Source organism: Schistocerca nitens, chromosome 9 (assembly GCF_023898315.1).
Source record: "Schistocerca nitens isolate TAMUIC-IGC-003100 chromosome 9, iqSchNite1.1, whole genome shotgun sequence".
In the NCBI taxonomy this organism is placed as follows: domain Eukaryota; kingdom Metazoa; phylum Arthropoda; class Insecta; order Orthoptera; family Acrididae; genus Schistocerca; species Schistocerca nitens.
In genome coordinates this window covers 87,076,943-87,101,831 of record NC_064622.1, presented here as the reverse complement: position 1 = coordinate 87,101,831, position 24,889 = coordinate 87,076,943, and the positions used below count along the sequence as shown (strand labels likewise).

Sequence of the window (24,889 nt, the reverse complement as noted above, 5' to 3'; positions counted from 1 at the left end):
ATGGCAGACAGTATCAGTATGACTTTATTGTGTGCTCTGTTTGCAGCAAAACATCTGACTATACAAGTGTAGCCACAGCTATGGGAGCCCAGGATTATGTTCAGTTTTCATTGTCACGTGATTCTACGAAGAAGTCAATATTATCTGTGTATTTTACGGTATTGGCTAGTGTATACTAACTTATTCCTAGTTCTTGCATATATGATAGTGCAATTATATTTTGTAACCTTACTTTGAAGTGTAGTAAAAATACAGAAGTAGTGTACCCTGCTTAGATTAGTGTTATATTCCTTTTGGTATAGATGAACATTGATTAAACATGAATGGAGACATTAGGTCTTGTGTATGGATGCATGGGGAACTGAGCAGTGTCTGTAAGCAGCTGGCAGCTATGTTGGCCACGATGGCAGGTTCCAGGTTGGGCCATCAGAGAAGAATGCTTTGGCACCTTTAGTGGTTGTGTTTCACGACAGCAGGGATTAGCTTGTATAGCATTAGGAGCTGCTCTGCTCCTTCTGCATTACAGAAGATAAACCTCTGATGTCAAACAGCAGTGTACAAATACTGATGAGAAAGACTGAAAGAGGAATATATGCAGAAAATAATGAAATACATTGAGTCCAGATATAACACTGAGGTGAAGACATTTCCAGGAAGGCTGGAGACAGCCTTGAGCTCTCTAATGATGAAGAGGACTCATGATGACAGAATGGGTCAGTGGATATAGTTCGATGTCGAATTTGGTAGGTCAGGCTATCAAGTAATGGCTTAGTGATAGGCAAGTAGTTGCCCCGTTCATGGTCTCGATTCGTCCGAAATAATAAGAACTGTCTTCCTTTGAAGTTCATTGTATTAAGATAGTAACTACACCTTGCAGCTAACAGGCATGTCCAACCCTCTTTACAAACAAACTGCATTACCTGCAAATTATGTACGATTCATTGACAACGAGGCTTTTCACACCACTGCTATCTTTGCTCTTCCAAGTCCATAATTCTTGAAATTAGAAGTTGCAGATTTCACTGTATAATTTCAATGTTTGTCCCTATGTTAAGACCCAACAAATTATAATCCACACCCGCAAATGTTCCATGCTGCGATGAGAAACACTGTAAACTGAATTTTATGCTCCTACGTAACTTAGAGGAAAACTTAAATATCGAGTCTAGTTGTATTTTATGTAGTCAATTGTACATCACAGAGTGTCCTCACAGCATGTCTTTGTGCAGCTAATACATTGTGTCTAAGTATGGAATCACCTCAGGATATTACTGCGTGTCTAGAAGAAACACAAGAATGAATAATGATACTATAGAGTCTGTTAGCCGATTTGACGCAGGCTGAATAGAACAAAATTAAAAACTGAACAAACCCTATAAGGTAGAAGCTATGTCGTGTCATTCAGCTATGATTTTACTGACAAGTAACAATTTTATCTCAGTTCCAATGTCTATAGTTTTTATATGGTTTAGACATGATCTTATGAAGTTATTTTTTATGATGAGAGCACTTTGCTCGAAAATCTGTTCATCTATTACTACATGTAATTGTTTTGGATTTTCTGATGAAGACACCCATAGTTGGTGTCAAAACCAGGTTAAAGTAAAGTCTTGTTGCAACTGGTTGGCTGTATGGCACAACTCATAAAAGGAAACTGCTAAATCTTGCAAAAGCTAGTAATTCTCATTAGACATAAACACTTACATCTCCTGTCACTGCAAATATTTTCACATAATCTTTCTTAACGTTTCACAAATTAATGGTGAATACCTGTAAGAGACTGCTTCACATCATTACACACAAGTAATTTACCTTGTTCATTGAACACAAAAATTTTGTTGCATTTTACGACGGAGCACACCAAAAGATGTGCAAGGATATCTCGAGTGCAACCATATAAATTAAGTGCCATCTTACACTAAAATCTGCTTGCTGTTTTACGACATAAATTAACTTTTTGTCTTCACTCTCTAATGTCTTCATTGTTGAAATTGTAAATGATACATGTACTACGAGACTGGCTTTATAAAGCGCTCTACTTCATCATCCACTTTTTTTATTATAAAATAATTATTCTTTGGTTCTGTTGTGCTCCGAAGTAGTGATGCTCACAGAAATGATTATAGGAATTAATAAGTGAAATGTGCCGGTTATGGGTAAGAAACAGAGTTATCTCAGTTTAATTGTATTTATTGCCTATTTCATTACATCGACCTTTGATTCATACGAAATAAAAAAGTTTTGTGATATGCTTTTAGGATGTGTTCTGGCTGATATTACTAAATGACATTCCTTATAAAATGATATGCTATACAAATATTTATCTTAAACAATAGCTCTAAAAACAAAGCAGTCATTGGCACAAAAGTGCACTATGACTTCTTCAGAGATGCATTTAAAATTACTGTTTCACAAAAATTTTAATCAGCTCCTATCTGCAAAATGAAGATAAAGTACTATTCATAAAATATTGTGATGGTGAATTGTTTCCAGTTCACTGAAAATTATCAATGAAACAATTTCTAAAAATATATATACCAAATATTAAACATTATTATCATTAACATTATTGTTATAGTATACTTATTAGTCCTTCTTAATTCAACCAAACAACAATGACAATGTCTCAGACACTCAAAAACGTTCACACTTCATTCAGTTCTCTATAGTAGTTTACCAACAGAACTAACATTCTGAAAAGAACATCTCTAATTGAATCTTACTTCAAGTTACTTTAAAGTCTTTACTTCTGTGAGTGTGAAGCTCTTATCCACTTCAAGTCACAATGAATGTACTGCTAGGAAAGACAGTAGTGTGTGTTTAATAATGAATAATTAATTAAAAGTTACTTAAACAGCACCCAGCTAATAAACATGAATTACACAATAAACTGCAGATTACATGAATTAATCAATCAAGCAATGAACTGTATAATCACACAAATTAAGATGTTTGTAAGTAATACAGGTGATAGAACCAGTATTAAAGAAATGTAAGTTATGTGCCACACTAAAAGTATGTCATTATGGGCTACAAAATTAGATGCAATTATGATTAATACTCTTTATGTTCATATATATTCATTCACCCAGCCATTTTCTGCATTAATGAATGTTCTCCCACAATCCCATTCCTAAATAAATATATGAACATAGGACAGAAAAAACTGTTATTGTGGCTGATTGAGAATGTAGTTATGTAATTGTATTACTCTGGATTATACCTGCAACACTTTTTCTGGATGAATACCTCTACATGATGTTTGTTAAGAAAAAGATAAGAACAAGATGTCATTACATACTATACATCAGTACATATTACACAATTGTAATTCTCATTCAGGGGGTCCATTAATGGAGTGTCATAGTGTATAACCTAATGATGACATGATGGAAAACAATCTCTATTTTGCACTAACATGTTTCTGTTAAGAACACCTCATATTTTGTCAGACGCCAGTAAAGATTAATAATCTCAGTTAAGAAAGCATTGTATGATTTGGAGATAGTGGTATCTGGAGAGTGCCATAAAATTTGGACTAGCTAAGAGATACAGAATCACATTTCAAAGAAACAGTGTACTGAATGTGATATTGAATATGAGGCTATTGGACAGCTGATAAGCTGAGAAATTAAACAGAATACTAACAAATTAAAATATGTCGTTCCTTGTACCCCTCAAATTTCCTTCTGCATTTTGTAACTACTCAAATAATCTGGCCTATAGTAAACATTCTATTCAAATATTTCAATCTATTTATTTTGTTTATCATCTAAAGTAAAAACGTAACAAAATAGCTGTGTTTGGATTACAAATTACATCATTCAAAAGTACAATCTTCATTGTTCAACAAACTGTGATTGCATTAATAATTTTACAACATTAGTATTTCACTATTCAACATATTTCATATCATTGTTTGACTTATTCTGTGTAAACCTTAATAAAGAAATATTTTAAGTATTATTATTGGATCTACATCTAAAGCATAGTTCTGTGTATTTCATAAATTATGAGTTCATAAAACTGCACTTAATGCATATATATTCCTTACTAACTTATTTTCTTATAGTTACAGAAATTCAGTTATGAGAGACCCTGCACTGGAAAGGATGATTATACAATTGTTCTACCTTTTTTTGCCTCATTATTTTCATCTTTAATTCACTAATAAAAACCTGCTCTGTGAATGGCCTAAGGTCATACCAAAATTTCAGTGTAAAGTGTTTCTAGACTTCAGAACATACTAGAACTCTCCAGTTTGCTGCACTTAAGTACGTTATTGACAACTAAAGATAATGTCTTAAACAACAATGATTGGTTGGGCTACCCAACCGAGTTCTTCAACTAGCCAAACTAAAATGTGTGTTCCTTTAGAAGAAAACTGGAGCAGTACTTCTATAATGAAATCATGTACTGCAGCTATTCATTATTGATAATTTACTGCTTGCCTTGTCTCAGAAAATCACTTTTGTACAAACTGTGAAGTAAATTCTGTTAGAACACTATGATTGTTCGTTCTTGGTAGTGTAACAGCAGCAATAAATGTGATGCATTAAGCAAACTTCTCCTTGTGTTAGAAGTTAACAAATCATGTAAATACTCTGACAAAACTTTCTAGAGATTTTCTCATATCTAAAAAACAAAATCTGAATCACTAGTCTAATTTATAAAAGAAATTTCATATACCAGAATCACTGGTGAAATACAGGATATTCTTAATGATTTGGTGTGATCCAGTTATCATCATGTCCTGTTCAACGCATATTTAAGACAGTGACAGAGTAACACATTCAGATAAGTTTCCACCAACCATAAAATCCAGCATTTTAAACAGTTATTGGTTTGTAAATTACTTTATGAAACTATTCAGCTTTATAAAGTCTCATCTTCAGCTGTGAAATTCGTCTATTCTTGTAAATATTATTGCTCTTTAAGAATGTGAGTTCTATAGCCGTTGTTGCTAATTTATAATGAGATACAACTGCTTATCCTGTAACGTGTAACAGCAAAGGTAGAACTGTTTATCTCAACAATTGCAGCAGAATCACTTCACTGTAATCATCACAAATCCCCTGATTAAAAACCTTGCAAGAAAATTAGTTCTTTTTATGAACACTAGGCTGTTTCTGTTATCCCATAATCACATAGATGCGTAAGGAATGTGCTGCGTCGAGTAATACCGAGCATTTACACGTCCAAGTGTTATCACAGGACTGTATAAATGAGACAGTGAATTACTCTGATTTCGAAAGTGTACAAGTCAATTCGAGACATTTTTTTATTATTATTTGAGGCGCAATCACAGAACAGGATTACAATCATTAAGCATTTGCGATGTGTGTTTGAGTTCGATCATGGATATAGCGTTTACTTTGTTCGCCAATACCGCCTGTGATACATAAAGTCTGAAGATGCTTGACCGAATCCGGTAAAGCGAAACAGTGACTAAGTTCAATTATCCCTTCACCACGGAAACGTCCCTTCCCGAAACATGGCATGCAACATTTATCTTTAGCGTTTCCGGTGCTATCTCTAGAAGTATGTAATAGGTACTTGGAACATCCCATACGCTATACATTTGGTCGTTATATTTTTGTATAAACTGAACCAGTGAAACAACAAGATTCTCGTACTGTCTACTATGATTCGTTGCTAATAGCACTCCACATAATTCTGTGTGGCCGTCTCTAAATGCGAGTCACGGTTTACAGATTAAAGTATAGTAACTGAGCTGCAGGGTCTCCTCTGTTTCCTTTCTTGTTTTCCTTTTTTTCCCCTCCTTTCAAAATTGGTAACGAACACAAAATAATGAAAAGTGCAATAAATGTATATTTGGCCATCTGCGAAATTTCGGCGCCGAATATTACATCAGGCCCTCATTTGTGGACACCCCTGAATGACGACACAGCAACCGAGCGCCGGAACTTCGCTGGCACGCAGCGCGCTGAAATCGTGTGTGACTCGTCGTCGCGCGTTTTTGGGAATGGGAATGTGTGTGCACGTGTGTGGGTGTGAGTGTCTGTGTGTGTTGTGTGTTTCTGTGTTTTTGTTTTGTGTGTTCGGGTGGCGAGCGGTCCGCAGCAGCGCCGCTCAGACGAAGATGAAGGAGGCGCCATTGGCGCACGCTGGGCAGCTCGGCTGGTCGTCGTGGTGCGAGAGGCGCAGCCACTTGCCGTGGCAGTGCGGTGCTGACAGGGCTGTCCAGCGCGTGCCGCGGTCCGCCACGCCTGGCCCCGCGCACCGGTAGCCCAGCGCCGGACGCAAGGCCTGCGACTCGCAGCGCACGCACACGCGTTCTCCTGCAACCCGACACACGGCCACATTATATTTCTATTTATTTACTTATTTATTCAACCTTACAAGATTAGAGTCACCAGGACACCTCTTAACATCTAACTAGGACAGTGGTTCCCAACCTGTCAGTAACTAGCCCCAAGGGGTAAAATAAAAAATTCTGACGGGAAAAACAAAACGAGTCCAATGATGATTTAGTGGCCACTAAATAGTAACTTCGTTAAAAATAACCGCTATTACCAAAATGTCGGCAGACTGTTATGTAGGATATAATGGGTATAAGTTAGGAATTTTTATATGTGCTACTTTAATATGTGCACACATCAGTATGTTGGTTGGTTGTCTGCATAAACTGGTCTTCCCACACACACGTCACAGACTTTATGACGTGATGTTTTCTGCATGGCCGTAAATGCACCGTTAGTGGACTGCTCCTGTCAGTATAGACTAACCTCCACACTTCAACACTTTAGCTGCTGCCCAGGAGAAAATAAACATTACGCACTAAACATTAAGTAGCTGGAGATCTAACCTAAAAATATACAGCTTGTAACAGCAGTTATTATTATTATTATTATTATTATTGTTTTTGTGGGAATCCACAGCTTCCAATTGCTCTACAAAAGAAAATACGCTCTTTAATATAGATGACCTTCACTTAAACCTGCTATTAGCAAATTTCGACGACTTGTCATTTTGTAGCACATGTGTACTCTAAACGTATTACATGTCGTAATTGTAGGCCGGCCGGAGTGGCCGTGCGGTTCTGGGCGCTACAGTCTGGAGCCGAGCGACCGATACGGTCGCAGGTTCGAATCCTGCCTCGGGCATGGATGTGTGTGATGTCCTTAGGTTAGTTGGGTTTAATTAGTTCTAAGTTCTAGGCGACTCATGACCTCAGAAGTTAAGTCGCATAGTGCTCAGGGCCATTTTTTTTTGTCGTAATTGTACACATGTAAAGTAGACGTCATATCCTATTCTTACGATGTGAATGGATCCACATTGATATGAGAACTGTAAACATATTATTGCCAACTTCCCTCTAAGTTGGTTCTCAAGCTGTATTACTTAGAGCAAAGTCCGCAATATGATCTTCACAGTTGGCATACCAGTATGGATCCATTCACAATTTAAGGATGGAACATAACTTTCACATTTTACGTGCAGTGAAAAATAATTTGCCAATTAAGAAATTTAATACGTAATAGTAGTGTAAGAGGTCCATGATTAAGAAATTCGTTGCTAGCGCACTTGAGCAGATGTAATTTTGATGGATTGCTCACGCGCTGCCTGCGATATGTAAGGTATAAGAGAATCTCAGACCAGTGAGCAGTGTTGTATGCAGTAGGAACTGTGTAGCAGTAGAAGGAAGTAGTTGCTAGCAGTCTGGTGTATCGTGTTGGCTGGGCCGGTCGTGTGCAGGAATGGCGGAGCCTGAGCGTTGTAGTATAAGGTAAAAGCAGCCTCGCTCATATCTAGTATTGTTATATCAAGTCCCATGTAAATGTTTTAAAAAAAATCTCTTACTAATAATCTTTCTCTAGGAACTGTGTAGCAGTTGTAGTAGTTGTTGCTAGCCAGCAGTCTGGTGTATCGTGTTGGCTGGGCCAGTCGTGGTGCAGCGATGGCGGAGCCTGAGCGTTGTACTATAGGGTAAAAGCAGCCTCGCGCATATCTAGTATTGTTATATCAAGTCCCATGTAAATGTTTTAAAAATCTCTTAATAATGTTTGGGAGGTTACACTTGGCGACAACCGGCCAGGATCGTATTTTTGTGAATTTCTGAGAAGTAGTCAGATATATATCTGCTCTTATTGACTTAATGTTAAATGGAGTTTGCATCTCGCGCAACGCATTTACTTACTTGTCACACTTTCTTTCACAGATCACCGGCAATTTATTGCTCTTTGTTGTAATTGTATTTGTTCCATTTTTGCTTTGTCTTTGTTTGAGTTTGTGCTTAGCTTTGATTTGTAAAAATGCCGCGAAAAACTGTTAACAGTACATCGCGATGTGCAATGAGTGAGAAAGCCGACTCGAATAATTTGACCGATAATACTAGCGACACTCAGTGTCATAATGATAATCCTCTAATTACAGATAATCAGTGCGTACCGACCACTAGTAATGATTTTAATTCTAATGATGAACAAACAAATTCAATTGTGTCCTCTGTTAATTTAACGACAACTGATGACGCGGCACGTTCTGTTACAGTGAACGCTACCCATTTTGAAACACCTGATTAGCAAAGTTTAGACAGTGAACAGACAAATGTTTCTTTCGAAGGTGAACGATATACACAAAACGCGTCAGATTTATTTGATTCCGATGTAGTGACCAACAGAGCACATCCGATTAACAGACCTTTTCATGAATCAGACAATGACGAAACGGTTACACAAAACGTGACATATGCAGATACATCATCACACAGCACAGAAAATAGAGTCGCTAATTTTGGGTTGGATAAAGTTATGCCATTATTACTACAACTCAATGAAAAACACGACAACCTTAATGAATCGAAGTAACAACTTAATGAAAATCTCAAACAGTTGAATGAAAAACACGACAACCTTAATGAATCGAACAAACAACTTAATGAAAATCTCAGACAGTCGAATGAAAAACAAGACAACAATTTCAAACAACTTAGTGAACAGGTTACAGCCGTTGCCGCGCAGTGTCATGATACTAAAGAACAATTACGTGAGGAAATTAAGGCTTGTGCTAGGAACAGTAGTGAAGAAATTAGATCTGTGGCACAAGAATTAAGTAATACACATGCAGCCACAACCAAATTACTTAGAGATGAAATTAGTGCAGTCGCTAAACAATGTTCTGAAAACGCAACACAGTTACGCGACGAGTTTAAATTAATGTCATCAGAACTTTCACGCACACTTGATGCGAAAGTAGATCAGAAATTTGATGAACAAAACAGCCAGATTGACGAACGTTTTAATCACCACCTACAAAACAGTGAAACGCATTACCATAAATCCATACAGGAACAGAACAATCTAAAGAAACAAGTCATGGAAACAATTACTGCACAGAGACAGGAAGATAAGCGTAAATTGTTTACGAAAGCAAAAACGTACGTAGACAACAACATTGCTACAGTATCAGACGAAATTAATACTATCAAACAGTTGAACACTGAATTGCATCATGAAATCTCCGCTCTTAAAACAAAAACACACACACACACACACAGTAGACTTTCAGACGATGACCAGCAGACTTGAACAATTGGAATTAATACAGGATCCCGATACCATTAAAGCAGACGTTAAAAAATAGAACAAAATCACCCGGAAAATCAAAAAACAAGTTAATGTTTGTGACACTAAAAATGACGATCAGGTAAAAGCACTGACTGAAAAAATCGATGAATTGGTCAGTCGTATTGATGTTATCGAAAATAACAATGACACCAAATCAGACGATACGTCACCAATTTCGTTCAATCAAACACCCGAATTCCAAAACTTACAGCAGACAACCAGTGAGATAGGTTCGTCCAATAATACATTACGTAGAAAATTGTCATCTTTACAGCAAGAAATGACTGAAATGAAAAAAGTTACAGCCTTTAACACGTCACAGCATACACCACTTTCCGAACATTTCTCACACTCTCACAGCCAGTATAATTTAGGTAATTTACAGAGAGTACGTGACTTAGATTCCGAACAGCCACAGACAAACAGATTATCATACAATCCTGAGCCGGCTCAGACATTCAGAGACGAAAATTTTGATTACAAGCACTTTCTATCCGTTAGGAAATTTAAAGTATTTAAGAATGACAGAACACAGATTCACCCCTTGGATTGGATACAACAATTTAGCTTTGCTTTTCCACCAACTTGGCCCGTAACACACAAACTTGAATTTATTTGCAGTTTTTTGGAAGGCGAACCGGCAACTCGTATGAGACCGATCGCGAGAAAGTGTTATTCGGTAGAAGAATTTCAGAATGCTTTTCTGTCAGCGTATTGGTCGAAGACGACACAGCGCGGAATCAAGGATCAATTAATTAGCTTACCAAATTATGAGAACTCAAATTTTCCCACTGTCACGCAACAAAACCAATACTTAAGTGAGTCATACAGTGAATCAGCACTTATCCAATTGTGTATTTCTAAATTACCACGATCGTTAAGAGTATCTCTTTTAACAGGACAGCAGAAAGAAAATATTTCGGCATTTAGAGATCTGTTACAGCTTTTGGAAGTTCAGCAATCAGAAATTTTTCACATCATAACCAAGGCCGCCAAGCATACGGCAATTACGATCAGCCACGCTATTTTAATAGCAAAGGTGATAGATGCTCCAGGACTGACAACCACCCGAATTTTAATAAGAGACAAAATTTTAATTATCAGTATCATCAAAATTATCAGCAACAGCAAACACATTTTGGCAACAATAGAGACTTCTCCGCACAACAGCAACAAAACCAACCGATTAGCATACCTAACCAACAATGTAGTCTGCAAGGTCAACCAAGTCTTAATGTTTCGACGCCTACACGTATAGCGTCGGCTCCACCAAATAGTAATGCACAGCAACAAGGAAATCACAACGTACAGAAGACACATTTCAATTCCTATCGCAACGCGCCGTATAGCAATGACTATCATGACAGACGTAAAAGTAATGAGCACAGATTTCAGCGTACATTTAATAACAGTAGGTCTTTCCAGCAGCAGAATCATCCGCAACAACAAATTATCATGAACGAACCAGACAGTCGATATCATCCCGAACCTAATACGTCAGGAAGAAATAACAGAATAGTAGAAATAGTTGAAATGCCACAGCATCCTCGCCGGCCGAAGTGGCCGTGCGGTTAAAGGCGCTGCAGTCTGGAACCGCCAGACCGCTACGGTCGCAGGTTCGAATCCTGCCTCGGGCATGGATGTTTGTGATGTCCTTAGGTTAGTTAGGTTTAACTAGTTCTAAGTTCTAGGGGACTAATGACCTCAGCAGTTGAGTCCCATAGTGCTCAGAGCCATTTGAACCACAGCATCCTCCCGCAAATAACAGCACGTCAGATAGAACTTGACTAGATACAGTACAGGTTGCATATTCCAGGAACGCAAGCAATACTTTTGACACAGAGAATCTTGCTCACGAAAATGTTATTACTTTTGACGACATCCGAGACACTCTTTTGCATGAAAAACCAGTTATTCACAAAACCATTTCTCACCCTGTCATTGAAGTAAAGATTGGATCATCCAAATTTTCAGCAGTAATCGATTCTGGATCACCTATGTCAGTCATAAATGAAGAAACCTTCAATGAATGTAACAAAGAGAATATTTATCCTACGTTACCATTAGGCAAAACTAAAGTAAAAGGAGCAGTATCTAGTAGAGGAATAGATGTAAAACTACAGACACACTTATCATTTTGTATTGCAGGTCATACGTTCCACTCAAATTTTTGGATTGTTCCCTTATTGACAACAGACGTTATTTTAGGTACTAATTTTCTGGTACAACATGACGCAATTATTGACTTTCAAAATTCCTATTTAATGTAAAAGGATGAGAATGTACAACTGGCATTACAATTTCAGCACGCCTTATCTGCAGATGAACAGGCAATTAATCGAACAGAAGTCTTTTCTACATCGCGTAACACGGACTGTCATTCCACATTGTTCACAGATACGTACGTACACAACTATTATACACCAGACGAAGCCGACTATGACGTTATGCAAATGATTTCTGATAAAGTAAAACAAAGCAGTGCAAATACAGACGACGAACGTACTCAACTACGCAATATTCTTTTACAGCAAGCTCCAGTTTTTGACAACGTCCCTGGTACTATGTCCGGTTTTATGTATGAATTTCAAGTTAAACAGCACGACACATTTAAAGCTAAACATTATCCCATTCCTTATATCCACAGAGAACAAGTTAAGAAAGAATTACAAGCTATGCTAGACCAAGGAATTATTGAACCGGCAGTTAGTCCGTACATAAACCCGCTCCATATTGTTAAGAAAAAGGGTGGTTCACTTCGACTCGTGCTTGATTCGTGTCATGTCAACGGCATTATTATTAATGAAACAGATCGCCCACAGACACTAGAAGAACTTTTACAGAAATTTCATGGTACTGCTATTTATTCCACATTAGATTTGAAATCGGGATTTTGGCAAATCTAGCTCCATACGAGCTGCAGAAAGTACACAGCTTTTCTCTGTTTTGGTGACTGTTATCAGTTTTGCAAATTACCGTTCGGTCTAACAATTTCTTCAGCTGCATTTATTCGCGGTTTGAATACTATACTTCCGACAGAACTTAAAGGCCGAATCACAACATATGTAGACGACATTCTTATTGCAGAAGCTAACTGGTCTGAACATAATCTGATTCTGGAACAACTGTTGCAAACTTTTCGTGCACAAGGACTCACAGTTAATCTTAGCAAATCGCACTTTGGCAAAACTTCCATAAAATTTCTTGGACTTGTAATTTCAGCAGAAGGCATTGCGCCTGACCCGGAAAAACTTCAAGCTTTACGTGACATTACTGTTCCAACGACAAAGAAACAATTACGCAGCTTGCTGGGATTAATTAACTTTTTCTGTAAATTTATTCATTCCTCTGCTTTAGACACCCGTAGATTATGCCAATTGACGGGTAAAAACGCTATTTGGTCTTGGGATAGCCAAGCACATTCTGAATTTGTTAATTTGAAACATGCCTTGTTGAGTGCACCTCTTTTATCACACCCAGATCTTACTAGAAATTTTTCCATTGCCACCGACAGTTCTAACACAGCTTTAGGCGTAAACATTTTTCAGGAAATTGGAGAAGACGGTAATACAGTAATTAAAAACATCGCCTCTGCAAGTCGTATTCTGTCACTTGCTGAACGCAATTATTCTGTTACAGAACTTGAAACATTATGTGTTGTATGGGCATTTACCAGATTTAGGCATTTTCTTTATGGAAGACATACTACCGTTTACACTGATCATAGAGCTATACAGTTTTTACTTTCCGCAAAATTTACACACGACAGGTTAAGCAGATGGAAACTTTATTTACAGGAATTTAATTTTACAATTGTTCACATTCCAGGGACACAACATATTGTAGCAGACGCACTATACCGTTCTCTCGGCAACAATCAGCAAGACATCGCAACCAACTTCTGCCAAGCAAATTTTAGCGTCATGTATATTCAACAAGTTGCATCCGAAAATTTCATTTCGTCGTCATTACGAGATACAGCACTAGAGCAGAGTAAAGACAACGTATGGAAAGAAATTAAACACCTTTGGCAAGATAGGAATAATGTTACCACTAGAAACCATTACACTGTACGCAATAACATTCTGTTTCGCCGCTCTCACCCTGGCAGCAACAGTTGGTTATTGTGCATTCCTGACGAACTTGTTAACAAATTAATTTGGTATACTCATTTAAGTTACGCACATTATGGAGCCAGAAAATGTTTTCTTATACTGAGACAGAACTGTTATTTTGCCAAAATGGAGAAACGTATTCGACGAGTTTTAGCGTCATGTAAAATCTGCCAGAAAGCTAAATCAGACACGACTTCACATATTCCTCCGTTACATCCCATTGTACCCGTTAAATTGAGACACATGGCCGCTGTAGACATTTTTGGTCAGATTCCCAGAACTAATAGAGGTTTTTGCTTTGTCGCTGTTGAACTCACTTCGAAATTTGTTACCTTCACTCCGTTACGCAAAGCTACTGCTAAATCTGTTTCGAATGCATTTGTAAAACATTTTCTGTTGCATGTAGGGCATGTGTTGAAAGTAATTTCCAACAATGGACCACAGTTTAGATCTGCGATATGGACACGTATGTTACGAGCTAGAAACATTTCTCCGATCTATATATCCAAGTATCACGCTTCTTCGAACCCTTGTGAACGACTAATGAAAGAAATTGGTAAACTATGTAGAATATACTGCCATAAAAAACATATTGATTGGGATACACACATACTCACATTCCAGGATGTAATTAACTCCATACGAAATGAATCAAGCATTAACCAGAATATACTATACACATCGTATGATAGCAGTCTTGAGTAATGATTTTTCTTTCATAATATGAGGTGATTGAGCAAGCTGTCAGACAGAACTACACATGTTAATTTTAGTGATGAAATATGCTAGAAGTAAGAAACTCTATACTATGAATAGCTGTATGAAGTAAATGGTAATATGAATAATGAATAATGAAGTATCTATTTTTTGCAGATGATAATAAATGATGATGAATAGTTGTATGAAGTTATGACAATATGAATAATGAAGTTTTTCTTTGCAGATGATGATAATGATGAAGTTACATATTTTCTGTTAGTTAAGAAATACTATGTAGTTATTTAAGTATTTGTTGCAGTTCATTTTGACAGTATGTCTTATGTCGCATTGTATAATGATTGAATGTTTTGGGAAAGACAGCTAGAGTACATACATATTAAGTACACGTTTCATTACCTGTTAATTCGAAGTTCACTACTTTTCAGCATAATATGCATTTCTTCTTTCAGCTCAATAATCGATTTTGTATTTTTTCCAGGAGAAGCTTTTCATGATATTAATATGCTATAAACACTTAGTTATGAAACCTGTTCTGATACTTGCATTTTTTTTTACCCATTTGTGTGTATCATTCATGAATGTGATCACATATACTCTACTTGTTTCATAACCTTGCTACAGCTGACTCATGAGGAATGACGTTATTAATCCTTATTTCCAGTAATAAGTCAAAAGCAAATATTTTCATGCCCCAGCCATTAATTATCGATACCAACGCAATGCATTGCTAGCAAAAAAAAATTTTATTACCAGTCCCAGCTATTGCCAGTATATAACTAAATAATGCTACCAGTTTAAGATATACAGTATTTCTAGTCCTAAATATAATACAAATTTCTCTGTTGTATTGAATCCATTATATCTACGTATTATTGGACTACAGACCTTGAGTAATAGTTACAATGTGTTACATTTTAAATATGTCTTATGTCACTTGCATGGTAGCATATATAAACACTTCAATTTGATGCTACACGCAATAACTCCTGTTTTGAATGATGACTTCTGAATAATGCATAGTAAATGCCTTGTCACTGGCCAATGAATGCCAATAATTACTGTAATGAGATGTCTTATGATGCAAATGATTACTGTAACGAGATGATTTATGCATAAATGCAATGCCAATTATTACTGTAAACTGTAATGAGATGACATGATGCCAATAATTACTGTAATAAGATGACTCATGAATATGCTATGCCATTAATTACTGTAATTAGATGACTTAATGAATAATGTTCTGTAATAATTACTGTAATGAGATGTCTTATGATGCCAATGATTACTGTAATGAGATGACTTATGCATAAATGCCATGCCAATGATTACTGTAAAGTGTAATGAGATGAGTTATGATGCCAATGATTACTATAATTAGATGACTTATGCATAAATGCTATGCCAATAATTAACTCATTTTGAATGGTGACTTCTGAATAATGCATAAAAAATGCTTTGTAACTGGCCGCTGTGTAAATAGCCAATGAATGCCAATAATTATTCAGATCGGTTGATACACTAGTGTAATTCTATGATGACTAGCATAAGACTTAATGTGTCCTTCACCTTCTGACCTAATTACCAGCAATTACTGCAATATCCGTTTGTCCTGTCCATCCTCATGATCATGGAGCACTATATTTGGTTTTTGCACTAATTCTGCGTTGATGTAAGAGTATGCATTCTACAAGAATGTGGTGTTGACATATCAAGCTGTCCACCACCTTGAACGATGGAGATGTTATTATGGGCCTACTGTTTGGTGTACCTAATGTACTACCAAAGTGACAACATACAATATTAATGTAATATTTCAGTGTCTTGGCTACACTGATAAATACTTCAGGGAAGAGAACTTCAGATTGTCTCACTTGGTGTTGCGCTTCTGTAGAAAGATACGGACTTTCAGTGCAGCTACATGCAACCTACTGTGCTACAACCATGATGCTATCCTTCCAATTCCTTTCCTAGTTCTCGTAAAAATGATAGACTTTTACAGTGCGTGTGCACTTTATTTCATTTCTCAATATGTTTAAATTATTGTAAAATGGTATAGACTTATGCTGTGCGTGTGCACTTTATTTCATTTCTCAATATGTTTAAATTCTTGTAAAATGATAAAGACATATACAGTGCATGTGCACTTCATGTCATTTGTTAATAAGATCAGTTGTCCTAAATATGCTAAAGACTTCTACAGTGCGTGTGCACTTTATTTCACTCCTTGATATGTTTAATTTAATGTATCCAGTTCTTGTAAAATGTTAAAGACTTTTGCAGTGCGTGTGCACTTTATTTCATTTGTTAATGTATTCAGTTCTTGTAAAAAAATGCTAGAGACTTATACAGTGTGTGTGCACATTATTTCATCTCTTAATGAGATCAGTTCGTGTAAAAATGTTGAAGACTTATACAGTGCGTGTGCATTTTATTTCATTTCTTAATGTATTCAGTTCTTTTAAAAATGCTAAACACTTATACAGTGCGTGTGCACTTTGTCATTTGTTAATATATTTTGTACTCATTGCGTATACATTTGGTCATTTCTTATTACGTTCTGAACTCAGTGTGTGTGCACTCTATTTCATTTCTTAATACGTTCTGTACTTAATGTTATATATATATGTATATACTTTATGACTGTAGACTTAGTAAACTAAATAGATTATAGAAAAAATCTGTTTCTCATGGCAAGTCCAATTGACTCACTATCGCTGCCAAATTTTTGCCCCCCCCCACCCACCCCCCAGTGGAGGGTTATTATGTAAGAGGTCCATGATTAAGAAATTCGTTGCTAGCGCACTTGAGCAGATGTAATTTCGATGGATTGCTTACGCGCTGCCTGCGATATGTAAGGTATAAGAGAATCTCAGACCAGAGAGCAGTGTTGTATGCAGTAGGAACTGTGTAGCAGGAGAAGTAAGTAATTGCCAGCAGTCTGGTGTATCGTGTTGGCTGGGCCGGTCGTGTGCAGCAATGGCGGAGCCTGAGCGTTGTAGTATAAGGTAAAAGCAGCCTCGCGCATATCTAGTATTGTTATATCAAGTCCCATGTAAATGTTTTAAAAAATCTCTTAGTAATAATCTTTCTCATAAAAAGTAACTTTTGACAATCATTCATTTCAATTTAAAGAATTTACTAATTTCTCCAATCCTTGGTCATCCCGTTTATTGAAATGAAAAATCAGTTGTTTCTTTTATACATGACAAATCTATCGGCCAGCATTGCACTGAGCTGCGCCAGAAAAATTTCTTATAGGAGCAGATATATACGCGTTACCCGGCGACCTAATTGAGGTAAGATTTTTCAATTTATTCAGAATGAATTTTCAGGGCCATGACGCAGCACTGCTGACGTCCTAAATTTACCAGTTTAAATTCACAGTCAATTATTGGAAGGTTATAACTGAGCCACAATTTTTTATTGAGAGATTACTCACATTTTATTATTCATAGGTTACGCAATTTATTTATTGGGAGGTTACGCTAAATGTCAATGTTATAGTTATATTTTTTACTATTGGGAGGTTTCGGAACTTTTCTGTTGGGAGGTTACAGTACACATGTGCTTGAAAATGACAAGTCGAAATTATCTAACAACACGATTTAAAAAAAAAGGTAATCTACATTACAAACTACTAGAGACTGTATTTTCTTTTATTATAATTATTAATCTGCAAATGAAGTAACCATTGATGTAATGTAGTACAGAGTCCTCTGTGCCAAACAGAAATATCTGTACTCATACACAATGCTGTCGTTGTGGTCTTCAGTCCGGAGACTGGTTTGATGCAGTTCTCCATGCTACTCTACCCTGTGCAAGCCTCATCATCTCCGAATAACTACTACAACCTACATCCTTCCCAGGCTGGTCTATCTTTACGATTTTTACCCTGCATACTCCCCCCAGCACTAAACTGGTGATCCCTTGATGCCTCAGAACTTGGCCTACCAACCGATCCCTTCTTCTTGTCAAGTTGGGACACAAATTTCTCTTCCCCCTAATTCTATTCGGTACCTCCACATTAGTTACATTATCTACCCATCTAATCTTCAGAATTCTTCTGTAGCACCACATTTCGAAAGCTTCTATTCTCTTCTTGTCTACATTATATGTATGTATGTGTGTATCACTTCCATATATGGCTACACTCTACACAAATACTTTCTCTATATTCGATGTTAACAAATTTCCCTTCTTCTGAAAAGCTTTCCTTGCCATTGCCAGTCTACATTTTATATCCTGTCTACTAGGCACTACACACGTTCTGCACTTACATTCATTGCTATAATCTGTACATATAGCATACAACAGCATAAAACAGTTAGATATTACTGTAGTGCACAGAGAGAGAAAAATAAGCGTACTTTACATTCGTTCATGAGTACAACAACTGAGACAAGCCTCGGAAAAGCAGTTTCAAACTTTGACTTCTAGCAGCAATGGACATGAAAGAAAGGGGCGGAGGGGAGGTGCACTAGGGGTAACAGAAGACAAAGAAAATAGAATGGAACGTGATAAAAGGAAAAATTATGAAAACGGGCGAGCCGACCGGCGTGGCCGAGCGGTTCTAGGCGCTTCAGTCTGGAACCGCGTGACCGCTACGGTCGCAGGTTCGAATCCTGCCTCGGGCATGGATTTGTGTGATGTCCTTAGGTTAGTTAGGTTTAAGTAGTTCTAAGTTGTAGGGGACTGATGACCTCAGATGTTAAGTCCCATAGTGCTCAGAGCCATTTGAACTATTTTGAAGACAGGGAATAGAAAGTGACGTGACTGATTGAGAAACGTGTAAGTGGACGAAGACGGAGGCATTTTCTTCATTTACTGTTTGACAAAGGGAAAACTAGCCATAGGCATTAACTTACGGGGAGCCGTTTACTCATGACGGACGGAGTAAGGAGCACATAAAAAGCAGACCAACACTGGCAAAAGGAGCATTCCTGGTCAAGAGAAGTCTACTAGTAGCAAACACAGACCTTAATTTACGAAGGAAATTTCTGAGAATGTAAGTTTGGAACACAGCATTGTATGGTAGTGAAACATGCACTTTGGGAAAGCCGGAACCGAAGGGATTCGAAGCATTTGAGATGTAGTTCTAACAGAAGATTGTTGAAAATTTGGTGGACTGATAAGGTAAGGAATAAGGAGGTGCTCCGCAGAATCAGCGAGGAAAGGAATATGTGGAAAACACTCACAAGAAGAAGGGATAGAATGGTAGGTCAGCAGTTACGACATCAGGGAATCACTTTCATGGTACTAGAGGGAGCTTTACAGGCTAAAAACTTTAGAGGAAGACAGAGATTGGAATACATCTAGCAAATAATTGAGGACGGAGGTTGCAAGTGCTATCCCGAGATGAAGAAGTTGGCACAGGAGAGGAATTCGTGGCGGGCCGCAACAAGGAAGTCAGAAGACTGACGATTTAAAAAAAAAATAAAAAAAAAGGTACTAGGCGCACTGCACACGCTAACAGTGTTCCCTATCGTCTGGCCGCAAGCAACGTAATTGACAGTATGAAGGAACACAAGTAATCGCGGTTAGCTCTAACCGTCTAGTGTTCTCCACTGCTCGTGCCGTATTACAATGATTTGGAACAGACTACTGTGCACGAATTCAGCCATGTCAGCACGGAAAAAATAAAAAAAATGGCGTTGAAATTCTCGTTACCAATTAAAATGTTCCTTTTCGGAAGTGAAAAATTTAAGCTAGGTGAGCTAAAGCTGAATCTGTTCAGCTTAAGAAAAACCAAACGAAGAACTCGGTTGGCGACACCACCCCTGGTAGGCTGCTTGAATTTGCGCGCACGACGAACTCCAGTGGTAATTAACTCGGAAACCGCTAAACGTACAGAAGTTTTCCTTGACGGTTATTTCTCAGCACAACCTCTTCTGGTAAAATACTGTGTGAAAAGCTTGTAAGGGTGTTACAGGATAGGTTGTGCTGACAGATAATTGTTGCGAACAAATCTTATACGTTGGGCCGTTTCGAGTTAATTTGCATTGAAGTAAGCCACCCAGATCGTCGTGCGGGCACATTATATATATATATATATATATATATATATATATATATATATATATATATATATATATATATATATATACACGTGGTGAACCAGAAATCGACCGTCGAACTTGCAGAGGTGATAGTGTTGACCAAAACAAGAAAAAAAGTGGTGCATCTTCAATGCTGTGAAAACATTTCGTCTGCTGCAAGCTCTTAGTTTTCCATATTTTGGGACGAGGTAGTATTAAGAAAATGTTCGATAAACATGGGCTCTAAAATGTGTATCTTGAGAGCTATGAGCACTTGTAGAGTAGAAAAGGCGTGTGTCATACTGGAATCCCGAAAGCACATCCATGAAACAGTCGACAGAAGTCAAGAGACTCCACATTAAGATAGCAAACCGACACGTCAATTTTAGCCGTCTCAGGCGTGTTCTCCGGCATTTTTTGCAGTTGCTACTGACCCTGACACAAAAACACAATCTTACAGCTATTTCTCATGATTTGCATCCTTACACAGAGGGCAGCAGTTTTATCCTGTATTTGTTTAAGATACGTGTTTTTGTGAGTCTTTATTGCTCTGGAGCATAAAGTGCGATGCAACATCAAAGGATGTGTTACAACTGGATTGTGCTTGCAGCTGGCCAAGCGTTCAAAGTGACACGTTCGTAAGTCTTCTGATTTTATTTATTTATTTGGAGTTATTGAAAAGTCTCTACATGCAAAAAGCTTAAATGACAAGAACTTACCAATTCTCTTTTAACGATACGTATGATAGGTTAGACCTATAATGGATTACTGTAGTTTCCTAGAACCTTAAAAGTTTTGTTTAGTAATTTCACATAAATGTGTACTCCGCGTTAGCTACTAGGTTCCTGCCCGATGTCACAAAGTGGGAATCACTAAATAATCCTTGATATGCTCGAATAATTCCTTAACGAGTGCCTTTAGCGGTAATGATTCGTGCGAAAACTCGCGAGGAAGTTCTGCAAGTGCTTTGGAATCATTTCTAAGGGATCAACCCCTATTAGTTGACTCTGTTCGGCTTAGATAAGTCTGCCCATTATAGCTCGGAGTTCGCAGCGCTCCAGAAACTCCCAAATTACGTCAAACTTTTCCGTTGAAGGATTTATTTCCCTTAGATTTGCGGCTTATTACACAAGGAACATCCGTGGTCCCAGTAGAGTGCAGATAGCAAAAACAACTTCACACGCGTTTTCCCTTCGTGTCTCAGTGAGCGAATCCCTTTGTATTAGTATTTCATACCAGCTGTTTAATTTAGCTTCATGGAGCAGACTGAAGGACCAGAACTGGCTCAGTGAAATATTACCAACACGGTCGTGTTAAACATGTTGCTGTAAGTAATTTCGTCTCATTCCGCTTTCTGAATGTATTTTTAAAATTAAATCGGATTCCATGTACATATAGCATGGATTTTAACCTTGTACTCTTTGTTTCTGTGACCGAAAGTTTACATTATCTTCAGGTGTAAAATAACTATGAACAAAAAATTTTAGAGTGTTTGAGGAGGCAAAAAGAAACGCTTTCCTCGTGTGATAAAAATATCACAAGTACACTGTTTCCCCAATCGGGATCCATTAAGATTTTTACGCTAGTTATGCTCAGAGACGGGGTTCAAACTGCTGTGCGATGAATATTATTTTAGGAGTTGCGCTACAGCTATGGATTAATTTTTTGGAGAGGTAGGTGAAGCGTTTTTTTATTTTTTACTAGTACCAGATGGCTGGTAGTACGCCAAAGAGTTTCCCCTTTGGGAACAGATGTTAGGGAGCTACCAGTTATGGTATTTCCCTTAAAACGAAGGTAAACGTCTCAGAAACCTTGGTCGCAACTTTTATGGATTTAAAAATTGCAGTAGTTTACGGAAAACCTCTTTTGTATCATGCACAATACCTTTCTCAATTTTATTTATGCACCGAAGGACGTTTCACCTTTCTAGCAAGGCATCTTCATTGAACTTTTCCTTTTTTTTCGTTGTCAGATATTGGTTACAGATTTAAAAGCAGTCGATGGAAGCTTTTTATGCAAAATCGGGAAGGTACTTACACTAAGGCATCTAACTCATTATTTGAAGCCATGCAGTTTTCTCTCATGTGGAAAAGCGCTTGGATGCTACACGTTTTCCGCAGACAGTGAGGTTTTTGTAACACAACATTTCAGCTCTAATTTTCGGTGTTTTAAGTGTCACCAGTGTTTTGTGAGTCTTGCCAACTTCCTGATTTTTTTGCTTTCTCTTGTTTTGTGTCTGATTTTTGTGTGTGTTGATGTGTTAATCTTGCTCTAAAATAACAGAGAAATTAACTTTCTTCCAAACTTCTAAACACAGCTAATATTCCAGCTTCTGTCACAACAGCTATCTTGTCCACATCCCACTCTTGTCAACAGCTCCTCCGCCTCCATTTCTTCATCCCCATTCCCACACAATTCTCTATCGGAATTCTGATCTCTCTTAACAGTTATTGTTACTGTCATTTGCAGTCATTTTCTCTTTCATTATCCCTTCTGCTTCTGATTATACTAAACGTGGCTTCAAACGTACTAAACTAATAAGCCATTCTGTTATTCTTGGCCGGCCGCTGGTGGCCGAGCGGTTCTGGCGCTACAGTCTGGAACCGCGCGACCGCTACGGTCGCCGGTTCGAATCATTCCTCGGGCATGGATTTGTGTGTTGTCCTTAGGTTAGTTAGGTTTAAGTAGTTCTAAGTTCTAGGGGACTTATGACCTCAGCAGTTGAGTCCCATAGTGCTCAGAGCTATTTTTTTGTTATTCTTGATGCTCTTTATTATTCTTAAAGTCTGTTGTTATTATTATTATTGTTATTTTATGAAATGCTTATTATTGTAAGTTTTTGTGTAGGTAATGGTCCTGGTCCGATGCAACACAGGGTGTCAGGGCATGATCTTATCTCGCCAAAATAATAAATAAGACCCCACCCTCGGCAAGAAATTAAACCTTAAACTTACAGGTACGTTACAAAATCTCTATCAGAAGAAATTTAAACACGATAATGTGTTGCATTCACATCGGGTCTCCAGCCGGAACATCTCGTCATCTGGACCCAATATTTTAGCGGTCCACCCGGCCTCCATCTTCAGGTGAGTAGGCCGTCGCACTGTCTCGGCGGAACTCTGCCGCACAAGAAGGATTTTTTAAAATGTTCTGTTAATCGATCCTTGAGGCAGGTCAAGGAATATGGCACTAATTCCCATATCCCATGTCATAATGATGATCTGGGCTTATTCTTCACGCATATCGTTGGTAAATGGAGAGGACGGGAATCTGATACTAAGAGTATAGGAAGTACACTGCGCCACACACCGTGTAGTGGCTTACGGCTGTAGATGTAGGTGTAGAAGAGTGTGTGTGTGATGTCTCAATGGCAGCACAGGTTGCCTGCACCGCAACTGTGCTGCGCTGTGCCGCCAACATGTCTCTGGGGATGGCCATTGTGTCGCCTCCTATGGTGTGGGTAATCGGTACAGGCGCTCAGGCCTACACAGTGTGGTGCAGTCGATTTATTTCACAAAATCTGATTTCAAATCCCGAGTCAGAAGCTAAATGTGCGCAAAAGCTTCAGCTGTCACAGTTAGTGACTGTGATGAAACCGCGAAGCCGGAACAGAATGGGGCATGAAAAACAGCGGCGTATCTAGAGCAAAGAGACGAAGATTAAAGTTCTTGGTTGATCATGATGAATAGAAAAGACGGCGAAACGGTGCTTCATAGCTGTGCTGCTAGTCAAATACATGGAAGCGCCAAAGAAACGTGTATAGGCATGCGTATTCAAATACAGAGATATGTAAACAGGCAGAATACGGCGCTGCGGTCGGCAACGCCTATATAAGACAACAAGTATCTGTCGCAGGTGTCAGATCGGTTACTGCTGGTATGACAGGTTATCAAGATTTAAGTGCGTTTGAACATGGTATTATAATCGGCGCACGAGCAATGGGACACTGCAGCCGGCCGCGGTGGTCTCGCGGTTCTAGGCGCGCAGTCCGGAACCGCGCGACTGCTACGGTCGCAGGTTCGAATCCTGCCTCGGGCATGGATGTGTGTGATGTCCTTAGGTTAGTTAGGTTTAACTAGTTCTAAGTTCTAGGGGACTGATGACCTAAGATGTTAAGTCCCATAGTGCTCAGAGCCAATGGGACACTGCATCTCCGAGGTAGCGATGAAGTGGCGATTTTCCCGTACGACCAATTCAGGAGTGTACAGTGAGTATCAGGAATCCGGTAAAACATCAAATCTCCGTCATCGCTGGTCATCAGTCCCCTAGACTTCAAACTACTTAAACGTAACTAACCTAAGGACATCATACACATCCATGCCCGAGGTAGGATTCGAACCTTCGACCGTAGCAGCAGCGCGGTTCCTGACTGAAGCGCCAAGAACCGCGGCCGGACGGAAAGGTGGTTGTACGATACGATAAGTGC

General features: G+C 38.2%; 1 protein-coding gene across 1 annotated transcript in view; it reads right to left on the bottom strand.

The window, feature by feature from the left end:
* Positions 1-2,198: 2,198 nt before the first annotated feature.
* The window catches only part of LOC126204024 (somatomedin-B and thrombospondin type-1 domain-containing protein-like), a 388,740-nt gene continuing 366,049 nt past the window's right edge, over positions 2,199-24,889 (bottom strand). Inside the window, exon 6 of the mRNA XM_049938451.1 lies at positions 2,199-6,302. Within this exon, the coding sequence (XP_049794408.1) occupies positions 6,094-6,302 (209 nt within the window). The 3' untranslated portion in view covers positions 2,199-6,093. The remainder of the gene's footprint in view (positions 6,303-24,889) is intronic.